Below are 11,735 nucleotides of genomic sequence, written 5' to 3'. Positions count from 1 at the left end.
TCGCCAATTCAATGAAAGGGGGTTATATGGAGGACCCCACTGCTGAGAGAGAGACATAAGAAAGCCCGACTGGAGTTTGCCAAAAAACACATGCACAAACCAAAATTCTTCTCGGAGAAAATCCTGTGGACAGATGAGACCAAATTAGAGGTTTTTAAGGAAAGAACATCATCTCAATGTTTACAGAAAACAAAATGAAGCCTTCAAAGAAAAGAACACCTTCCCTGAAGTCAAACATGGAGGAAGTTCAGTGAGCTTTGGGGTTTGCTGTGCTGCCTCTGGCACTTTCGTTTGGCGGATGTGTTGGTTTGGCGCATGTGTTGGTTGGGCGCATGTGTTGGTTTGGCGGATGTGTTGGTTTGGCGGACGTGTTGGTTTGGCGCATGTGTTGGTTTGGCGCATGTGTTGGTTTGGCGCATGTGTTGGTTTGGCGCATGTGTTGGTTTTGTGCATGTGTTGGTTTTGCGCATGTGTTGGTTTGGCGCATGTGTTGGTTTGGCGCATGTGTTGGTTTGGCGCATGTGTTGGTTTTGCGCATGTGTTGGTTTTGTGCATGTGTTGGTTTTGCGCATGTGTTGGTTTGGCGCATGTGTTGGTTTGGCGCATGTGTTGGTTTGGCGCATGTGTTGGTTTTGCGCATGTGTTGGTTTTGTGCATGTGTTGGTTTTGCGGATGTGCTTGGCGCATGTGTTGGTTTGGCGCATGTGTTGGTTTGGCGCATGTGTTGGTTTTGTGCATGTGTTGGTTTGGCGCATGTGTTGGTTTGGCGCATGTGTTGGTTTGGCGCATGTGTTGGTTTTGCGCATGTGTTGGTTTTGTGCATGTGTTGGTTTTGCGCATGTGTTGGTTTGGCGCATGTGTTGGTTTGGCGCATGTGTTGGTTTGGCGCATGTGTTGGTTTTGCGCATGTGTTGGTTTTGTGCATGTGTTGGTTTTGCGGATGTGCTTGGCGCATGTGTTGGTTTGGCGCACCTGAGTGGGAGATGGGTAAAGATACCCACAACATGTCTTCTCGGCAGATGCATTTAGAAGGACGAGACGGATGATCTCACACCCTTATGGTCTGCCTACGAGGTGTTACTTTGGAGATTGTTGCGAACAGGTACAAGGCAGGTCGGGTGCATTGTGGACAGGCCATTGAGAATGGATCCACGCGGGCACCTGGGAGGAGTATTTAATCGTGGTGGCGGTCATGGATCGTGGTGATTGGCTGCTGCTAGACCCGACTCCCAATCTCTAACTTAGCTCACACTTGCCCTGAGGCTCTAGTTTAAGGTCACTATGTCCACCTGCAATTCCCAGTAAGTGTTGCATTGGTGATGAGCAATCTGCTTCCATAGTCCCAAAGGCACATACGTTAGGGCTGACAGGATGGCCGAGACCCTAGGCTTAGCCTGGGTTTGAATCCCGTCCCAGCTATAATTACTGTCAACCTGGTGTTTCACAAGCAAGGTGATTCATTCATTCATCACACCTGGGAAAACTCACCCCACTTGACTTCAACACAAACACACCTGCCGCGTCCTGGGTAAGTGATGTCACTCAGTCACTCAGTGAAAATGCCGAAACCAATCAATGCTGCTGTTGTAATATTTTCAGATGTTGAACATTTTTCTTACATTGCTTCAGTTAACATAACATTCAAAAAATATATTTTAAAAAACAATAACCATGTCGTCGAGGGGCTCAAACAAGTAGAGTTTGGGCTCATTTTCCAGTTGATATGGTTAGTTGCCTTTCCTATTTGCCAAACAAATCACACAAGAAATGGAATACTTGGTTTATTGTGGAAAAAAGAAAAGAAAAAAGGCAAACATAATACAGTGAATCGATTGTTAATGAATCGTCAATGTTAGCATAGTTGTTTAAATCGACCAATTAACAATATGCTGCAGCCAGAAGCACTAACATTTGAAGCAGTTTATCTGCTAACAAGAAATACATGACTCTATAAAATAAAGGATTTTTTTTTGGTAAAAATTAAAAAAAAAAAATTTTTTTAAACATTTGAGCAAAAATAGCAGCAATTAAAGCATAAGTAACTGGCATCTCACTCTAGCAAAAGGAGATTATGTAGTTGTGGTGAGCAGTGAAAGGATTTTTTTGGGTAAGAATGAAAAAAAAAGTTTTTTGAAAAAGAAAAGTTTTTGAAAAAAACAATTGAGCAAAAATAGCAGCAATTAAAGCATAAGCAACTGGCATCTCACTTTAGCAAAAGGAGATTATGTAGTTGTGGTGAGCAGTGAAAGGATTTTTTTGGGTTAGAATGAAAAAAAAAAACTTTTTGGGGAAAAATAAATTTTTTGAAAAAAGAAATGAGCAAAAATAGCAGCAATTAAAGCATAAGCAACTGGCATCTCACTTTAGCAAAAGGAGATTATGTAGTTGCGGTGAGCAGTGAAAGGATTTTTTTGGGTTAGAATGAAAAAAAAAAACTTTTTGGGGAAAAATAAAATTTTTGAAAAAAGAAATGAGCAAAAATAGCAGCAATTAAAGCATAAGCAACTGGCATCTCACTTTAGCAAAAGGAGATTATGTAGTTGCGGTGAGCAGTGAAAGGATCGTTTTTGGCAAGGATGAAAAATTTATTTTTTTTACATAAAACGTTTTTGAACAAAACAAATTGAGCAAAAATAACAGCAATTAAAGCATAAACAACTGGCATCTCACTTTAGCAAAAGGAGATTATGTCGTTGCGATGAGCACTAATAGGATATTTTTTGGAAAGGATGGGAAAAAAAAATTTAATAAAAAGTTTTTGAACAAAAAAAAATTGAGCAAAAATAGCAGCAATTAAAGCATAAGCAACTGGCATCACACTTTAGCAAAAGGAGATTATGTAGTTGCGGTGAGCAGTGAAAGGATCGTTTTTGGTAAGGATGAAAAATTTATTTTTTTTACATAAAACGTTTTTGAACAAAACAAATTGAGCAAAAATAACAGCAATTAAAGCATAAACAACTGGCATCTCACTTTAGCAAAAGGAGATTATGTCGTTGCGATGAGCACTAATAGGATATTTTTTGGAAAGGATGGGAAAAAAAAATTTAATAAAAAGTTTTTGAACAAAAAAAAATTGAGCAAAAATAGCAGCAATTAAAGCATAAGCAACTGGCATCACACTTTAGCAAAAGGAGATTATGTAGTTGCGGTGAGCAGTGAAAGGATCGTTTTTGGTAAGGATGAAAATTTTTTTTTTTTTACATAAAACGTTTTTGAACAAAACAAATTGAGCAAAAATAACAGCAATTAAAGCATAAACAACTGGCATCTCACTTTAGCAAAAGGAGATTATGTCGTTGCGATGAGCACTAATAGGATATTTTTTGGAAAGGATGGGAAAAAAAAATTTAATAAAAAGTTTTTGAACAAAAAAAAATTGAGCAAAAATAGCAGCAATTAAAGCATAAGCAACTGGCATCACACTTTAGCAAAAGGAGATTATGTAGTTGCGGTGAGCACAAGCAGGACCAGTTATAAACCACCGGCTTTCTCCAACCCTCTCCTTCAGCCGTCCAAACCCCCGTAACTGCTCCTGTCCTTTTGCATGACATGCTGTAGCATTAACATTAGACGAACATACAAGATCACACACACGATCAACATGATGATGCCAAAGACCGTGGCGGCGATGTTCAAAGCCTTGGCCGTCGATGCGTGCTTGGCGGCACCTACCTGGTCGTTCATTTGACGGCTGTCACGGGACTGGTGAGACAAGAGGGAGTGATGGGAAAATAAAATTGGCATAGCAACACGAGTTTCAAACTTTCTTGAACAATTTTTTATTTTTTTAGTTAAAAAATATATATATATATTTTTTAGTTAAAATATATATTATTTTTTTTACAATTTTTTTATCACCACCCATAATATCCTTCATGTAAACCTGCTGCGAGTAACTGACCTCGCTTCAGGGATCACACCATCTCCCTTCAAAGGAGAACCTTCTCCTTCAAATGCATTTGGTATTCCATTTTAGGTGCTTCTAAATTTTAGGTGCTCGGTGATGTTGCCCATAGAAAATGGTGTTTTGGCTCCAAGGAACTTGTGATCGACTTTTCAACTATTAAACTTTCTGTTGATATCAAGACTCGCGGAAGAGCCAAACGACAAACGGGAGACATGCGGACTAATTTAGTGATGGGGAAGAGAAGTAGGAGCATGGTGCAGAAGCTAATGCAATTAAAGACCAAAGATGGATGGTTGTTAAGTGGTCGAGGAAGCTAATACACAGAGCAAGTTTTGGGCATGTTGGGAAGAACAAAGGCAACTAGAACGCCACTCAGTAGAGCGCATACTCCCGCCGTGGGTCAAGTTGGAATAGTACGATTTCACAAAAGTTTGAGGGAGTAGTTCAGTGACAACACAAGACAGACACTGCACAGATATATATTTCGAATACGTATATAGAAGATAATGTTTAAAAAAAACAAGGCAATTTCACTTACATTTTCGGATTCAGCGTTCAATTCTATATAAGTGAGTGTATTTTGAGGCATGTGTGACTTCAAATAAAATTGTAAGCCAGAAAAACGTTCGTTTCATTCCTTCGGGATACAACATGTAAAACTGGCCCAAACGTCAAAACAAAACTCGCTCATTTTAAGTCGTACAAGCTAATGCGAACACTCATTCTTCTGGGAAGAATCCCGTGCACATGCTGGTCACACTTATAACTCACCTAAGTCTTTATAAGTTCATCAAATACTGAAACCGCGATTGACATTCGCTGAGCTAAATGTTTAGTTGATAGTTGATATCTCTTCTGAGGTTAAAAAAAAAAAAAAAACGTTTTAAAGCATTATACGTATCAAACGATACATTTTATGAAACGGGGAAACCGAATACACCCTTTGGTGGTTTTAAAATGACAGAATATGTCTTTATTAGAAGAAAAAAAAATGAACATTCAAGACGACGCTGCTAATAAAATACACCGCTCTAACGCATAACCACGAGTTTAAACTACATTTACAACAAATATGAAAACTATGTTCATATCACAATGTTAAATATAGAATATATAGAAGATAATGTTAAAAAAAAAAAGAGCCCTATCTTCCAATAGTAAATAATCCTTCAAAACATTCCTGGATCCGGAATAATATCCTGAGCTTCACCAAAAACTAATCAATTCTTCCTTATCCCAAGGGCAATCATCCCACCAACGTTCATCCAAATCCGTTCAGAACTTTTCCAGATATCTTGTTCACAAACACACGAACACACACACACACACACACACACACACACACGGACACGATCGAATGCATTACTCCCTGGCGGGAGTAACAAGTGGGAGCACAAAGGGGAAAAGAATGGCCAGACAAATGGATGCAGTCAAAATGGCAAAAACTCTACATCTGGAGGCAAGATGCCAATGCTTTTTCCACAAGAAAGTCGCACAGCTTTGCTGTTTACTTTGAGGTCATCCGGCTTTTGCATAAAATGGAGGAGAAAAAATGGCAGGAGGCGACAGGGGTGCAATCCCAATTAACAAATTCAAAAGCGAACGTGAGAAGGTCCTTTCCATCGTCTTAACGAAATCCTCCTTCCCTTTAACTAGCACTGGACTCGAGTCAAAACATTCCAACGGAAATCCTGTTTAGCAGAGGCACTTTATGAGTTATTTTCTCCCAGCCCCAATGGTAAACATTCTTTTTTAAAGGTGTCAATTTCCTTTTTTGGATCTGCTTTTTTCTTTTTTGGAATTATTTTTTTTGGGATCTTTTTGGATCTTTCCTTTTTTGGAACTTTTGGAAATGGTTTTCTTCTTCTTGTTACAAAAGCAGCACACGGTGTGGGGTCGCATCATTGGCTTAGGGCATGACTGTGCTGCTGATGCAATGCCTTCTGTAGGTTGGGGCAGAAATTTGGAATTTGTTCCAGGTTTTTTTTTTTTTTTTTCTTTTTTTGTATACAGAATCGAGGCTCGTGAAAGAGCTAACATTTATCACACAAACAAATTAAACAGACAAACAAACAACGTATATAAAAATGGGAGCAGTAGACAAGATGGGGAGAGAAGGGGAAGCACATAAACACAACATTTGAGAGCAGGGACATCGGGAATGTGTGGGAGGGAGAGGGCTTGAGGGGAGGCGGCGTGGGAAAGGGGGGGGGGGGGGGGAGTGGGAGAAGTATAAACACAGGACACCAAGGACTTCCAGGAAAGAAGTTGGTATTTCAAGAAAGTGGATTTGGGGTGAAATTAGCGGGGGTAGAAAAGATCAAGGTTTTGGATGGGGGAAGATAAGAGACGGTGGTGAACAGCTGTTTTAAAGACCTGGAGGGAGGAGTGGGATTGAAGAGAGTGAGGGAGTTTGTTCCAGAGGCGGGACAAAAGAGGAGTGAAGGTGAGCAGAGAGTCTTGGTTTTAGCAGTTTAACCATAAGAGGGTTGCTGGCAGATCTTGTGCGACCTGTAGGAATATTAGGGGGACAGAGCACAGAGAGAGCTGGGGTAGCAAGGCCGGAGAGGAGTCGGTAGAAGACAGAAAGACCACCAACCTGCCTGTGGTGAGTGAGTGAAAGGCCCTCGGAGTTAGCTTCATCGCAGGAGATTCCAATGATTCTGAAAGCTTTGGTTTCAACAGCGTGAAGACGAGCTCGGTGTGAGGCAGGAGCACTGGCGCAGAGGGGAGAGCAGTATTCCATTGAGCTGCGGATGAAAGCCTTGTATGTGGTGAGGAGCTCAGGTGTGCCAAGGAAGGACTTCGCACGATGGAGGATGCCCAGTCGGCGACTGGCTTTGGAAGCCAGCTTGGAAATGTGGTTATCCCAAGAAAGATCATGGCAGATAGTGAGACCCAAAAGCTTGAGTGACAGAACTTCTTGGAGAGGATTGTTGAGAAAGTAGATGGGAGGGTTTTCCAGTCGGTCTTTTCGGAGAGACATAGTGAGAGTGAGATTTGTCAGGATTGAAAGACATGTTCCACTTGTTTGACCAGTCTGTGATTTTGTCCAGGTCTGCAGAGAGTGAGGAGGCTGCAGACTGCCGATCTGAGGGATGAGGAATGGAGTGGCAGATAGTGGAGTCATCAGCAAAGAGATAGAGAGGATTTTCCAGAGAGTCGGAGAGATCATTGATGAATGAATATGAATGAATGAAAATTAATGATCGTTTTAAGGCCATTTTCCCCACTGGAGCGGGGGTTAGCCTTGCGGGCCCCAAGACAATCGTGGTTCCCTGTTTGAGGCAATGTTTTTATGGCCGGATGCCCTTCCTGATGAAGACCAGAAATAGCACAGAGCCCAGAACACTACCTTGGGGAACTCCAGCCAGAACAGGAAGGGGAGATGAGAGAAATGCATTCAGGGCCACACGTTGCCTACGACCTGAGAGGAAGTCCGCAAGCCATGAGTGGAGATTTCCATGGATACCATAGGAGGAGAGTTTGGTGAGCAGAGCAGGGTGCCAGACCGTATCGAAGGCAGTTGATATGTCAAGGGAGACAGCTCTGATTTCCTGTTTGGCATTGAGGACCTCCATCCATTGTTGAGACAGTAGAAGCAGCATGTCCAGAGTAGAATGGCCTGGTCTGAATCCAAATTGATGATCAGAGATCAAGCCATTGGAGAAGTGGAAGGATTTGATATCCGAAGCAATGATGGATTCCATGACCTTGCTGATAATTGGGAGCAGGCTGATTGGTCTGTAGTTGCAAGGATCTGTTTTTGCACATTTTTGGTAATATTTGCTGATTTCCAAGATGCTGGCAGATGACCTTGAGCAAAAGAGAGCGTAAAAAGAACAGAGAGAGGGTGAGATAGAGCAGCAGAGCAGGATTTTAAGACCCGTGGGCTGATGCCGTCTGGTCCAGTTGCAGAATCAGAGTCGAGGTTTGACAAAAACTTCTCCGCCTTGTCAGGAGAGAAGGACACAGAGTCCAGGAGCAGTTGGGTTCGACTGGGAAAGGTGGGAACAGAGAGAGATGGGTTTGGGACACAAGATTTTGAGGCAAACACAGAGTTGAGGCATTCGGCTTTGTCACATGCGGTGTCAACTGTGTCGCCATTTGAGGGAAGGGAGGGGATGGAGGGGGAACAAACACCAGGAACGGATTTGACCAGACGCCACCATTATTTAGAGGAAGAAGACAGGTTTGAGAGTTGAATCTTGAGTGAGGAGAGATAGTGCTTCCTGTCACTCCTGAGGGTAGACACACACTTGTTCCGAGCTTGGTGGAAGGAACTGAGATTGCCTTCAGTTGGATTTGCCTTCCAAGAGGCAAAGGCAAGTTGTTTCAGGACAACTGCCTCACCACAAGATTCAGTGTACCATGGAGGGAGGAAGGGTAAGAAAACTGAAGACGAGATGGGATAAATATGTGCATGAGAGACAGAGAGCAGTTTGTTTTTAGTGAGGTTCACTATGTTTTTTCGTTCAAAATCATGGTAGATTAGCAAACCTATACATTTTTGGAAATGTTATTTCATGGAAAATCTGAAAATCAATGTTTACATTTGCCAATTCCGACCAATTCGATTCGACCAATTCGACCAATCGACCAATTCCATTCGACCAATTCGACCATTTGACCATTCGACCAATCGCTTCGATCGACCATTCGACCAATTCGATCGATTCGATTCGATTCGATTCTTCGAATTCGATTCGATCGACCATTCGACCAATTCAATTTGCCAATCAATTTGACCGACCTTTGCTTGTGTGGAACGGACTGAAGCTCTAGGCGGCAGAGAGTTTTACAATGTTATTTTCCAATGTAAATGACAATATAGCGTAGTTTTACGAAAATTCATCAGAATTTGCCCAGATTTGTTGCAGTGGAATGTTAACACCCTCTCGCAACTGCCAAATCCGAAGACCGAATTTAATTCCGAGCTACCCTGAGTTCGTGAGGTCATGTCACATGGCCTGGTAAGAAAAAGTGTTGCGGTTCTTCTTCTTCACGCAATAACAACTTCTAGCTTCCAAACCATACGTCCAATCATCTTGAGATTGTGCACACTCGTTACTCCTCATGACTTCTACTATAGTATGAAGTTTCACGTCGATCAATGAAGCGATTCAAGAGATATAAATCTTTTTAATAAATCGTTGAATTAACGATATCTGCCAAACCACGTGATCTATCGCAAATTCCAAAAGGATATTATAGGAGACTGATATGCTGAACACATCTGTGAAGTTTCCCCTCGATTGGATCAAAAATGAGGGAGGAGCTAGGTTTTAATGGTTAATGCTTAAAAACGTCATAACTCTGAAACCATGTGATGCATGATGTCATGCTCGCTGATTTTTTTGTTCGTCATGGGTTTGCGATTGTGCCTGCAAAGGTTGGCCTCGATCTGTTCAGCCGTTGCAGAGAAAAAGGGTTTTTTGTGTTTTCACGAAAAACAATATGGCGGCCGAACCATGTGACCTGTGACGTCATAATTACCATTAAAATATTTTTCCAGACTGAGTCGCTCCTATGGTGAAAATTTCCTCTCAATCGGTCCAATTATTGCAGAGAAAATGGTTTTTAAAAGAAATTACTCATTAAAATGGCAATAACTCTGACTGGGGAGGAAAAATGTTGCGTTTCTTCTTGTTTCAACAACAAAGACTTCTAAGGCCGAGAAAAATATATTTCCGGGTTCTGGTCAGCGCGCGCATCGATTTTGACCCTGCGCGTCAACAATTTGTTTTTTCAAATTTGGTATCGACGTTCGCGCACGGTTCTCCCCGACAAAACTGCGTTCAGTTTATCCAAATCCATCCAGCCGTTCCAAAGATATGAGTAGTTATGTGTGCCGTGACGTCATGAATCCAATCGGGAAGTTGCATGTGACGTCATCGTCTTAGTCACGTGACCGCTTGGGTGGCAAAACATTGCTTCTGCCACCATACGTAATGGCGGCAATTTGAAACTCGTCTCACATATAAATTGCCCCCTACACGATGGTAAAGAGTTGTTGTGCTGTCGGATGTACAGCCCGATTTCATAAGGGATCGGGCTTGTCATTCTACCGTTTTCCGGACGACACAACGCTAAAACGGATTCATGGCTGCCTTGACTGCAGCTCTCAGGTGAGAATATGGCTCATGAGGGTTGTTACCTTCGCTCGCGAAGCGAAAAGCAGGATTAGGCATTTGGTTACGTAGGCCTACATGTGGAGTGTGTGTGGCGTGCGTGTGGAGTGTGTGTGGCATACGTGTGGCGTACTTGTGGAGTGTGTGGCGTACTTGTGGCGTACGTGTGGAGTGTGTGTGGCATACGTGTGGCATACATGTGGCGTACGTGTGGAGTGTGTGTGGCATACGTGTGGCGTACTTGTGGAGTGTGTGTGTGGCATACTTGTGGTGTACGTGTGGAGTGTGTGTGGCATACGTGTGGAGTGTGTGTGGCATACGTGTGGCGTACTTGTGGAGTGTGTGTGGCGTACGTGTGGAGTGTGTGTGGCATACGTGTGGAGTGTGTGTGGCATACGTGTGGAGTGTGTGTGGCGTACGTGTGGCGTACTTGTGGCATATGTGTGGAGTGTGTGTGGCATACGTGTGGCATACTTGTGGCGTATGTGTGGAGTGTGTGTGGCGTACGTGTGGCATACTTGTGTATGTGTGGCGTACTTGTGGAGTGTGTGTGGCATACTTGTGGCGTACGTGTGGAGTGTGTGTGGACTGTGGAGTGTGTGTGGCGTACTTGTGGGTCCACACAGGTCCACAGGCAGGTGACACAGCCTCAGTTTCTCGCAATACCGCGAAAATGCCTCAACGGGCAAGCTACGGGCGTAAACTGACAGGTCCGTCTGATCAAACGACAGCTTTCCCGCCATGTTGTTTATGCCACCCAATATGGCGGCCGGAACCGGTTGCCATGGACGACGCTCACGCGATGCAAGGCCTCTATCAGCTGGATATTGTCATTTATTGAAACGAAGACGTTCTTTGTCGGGTTCGTGTGAAGCAACCAGAAGGCCGAAAGAGCTGCGGGTGGTCTCGTTAGTTAGGCCTGGATCCTATCTCGTTTGTCATGAAGTTGTAAGTGTCTGTGATAATCTGGTGGACTGGGAGAAGAGATCGTGGGAGACCATCGGCCTGTTAGACCACTTGCGCATGCGCAGTGTTGACGCGATTGACGCATTGGAATGTTTGACGGTACGGCGAGGCGATCTCGAGAACGAAATGGCAGTCTATAATATGCTTGAAGAACTTAATAATTTTCAGAATAAATACATTTTAAAATAACTTAAGCATGTGTTCATTATTTACAAAAAAAGGCCTACAAGTCCCATTGGCTGTCTTTAATTTCTCTCTGGACGGCGCCACAGCAGATGAGGAGGACCGCAAGGCATGAGGACACAAAAAAAACCTCTATATGTGCAATCCATGCTTTTCAAAAAAAAAAAAAAAAAAAAAAAACACATCGCCGCATCAATTCTGGAACTTTGGTCTGACCAGAGACCAGCAATATATTTTTTTTGGCCTAAACTACAAGACCGTACAACCAATCATATTGAAATTTTGCACACTTGTTCCGCTTGATGAGAGCTACATTGCATTAAAAATTCAAGTCGATCAATGCAGTGGTTCAAGAGTTAAAAGCTTTTTTTTAAATTCCTTCCATTATTTCTTGCGGCGAAACCATGTGACTTATCAAAACGTCTCAAGTAACATTGAAACATCCCTCCATAAGGAACATTTGTGTAAAGTTTCCACTCGATATCTTCACAAATTATGGAGGTCATACCATTTCTAGTTTTGCTTAAAAACGTCATAACTCTGAA

General features: G+C 42.7%; 1 protein-coding gene across 2 annotated transcripts in view; it reads right to left on the bottom strand.

Annotated features, from left to right (window-relative positions):
- Positions 1-1,768: 1,768 nt before the first annotated feature.
- The window catches only part of LOC137427618 (interferon-induced transmembrane protein 1), a 67,206-nt gene continuing 57,239 nt past the window's right edge, over positions 1,769-11,735 (bottom strand). For both annotated transcript variants that reach the window (XM_068117227.2, XM_068117226.2), the window contains exon 3: positions 1,769-3,705. In XM_068117227.2, the coding sequence (XP_067973328.1) occupies positions 3,508-3,705 (198 nt within the window). In that variant the 3' untranslated portion in view covers positions 1,769-3,507. The remainder of the gene's footprint in view (positions 3,706-11,735) is intronic.

This window comes from Myxine glutinosa, chromosome 5 (genome assembly GCF_964187855.1).
Source record: "Myxine glutinosa chromosome 5, kmMyxGlut1.1, whole genome shotgun sequence".
Classification (NCBI taxonomy): domain Eukaryota; kingdom Metazoa; phylum Chordata; class Myxini; order Myxiniformes; family Myxinidae; genus Myxine; species Myxine glutinosa.
This window is presented reverse-complemented; position numbering and strand designations above follow the sequence as displayed.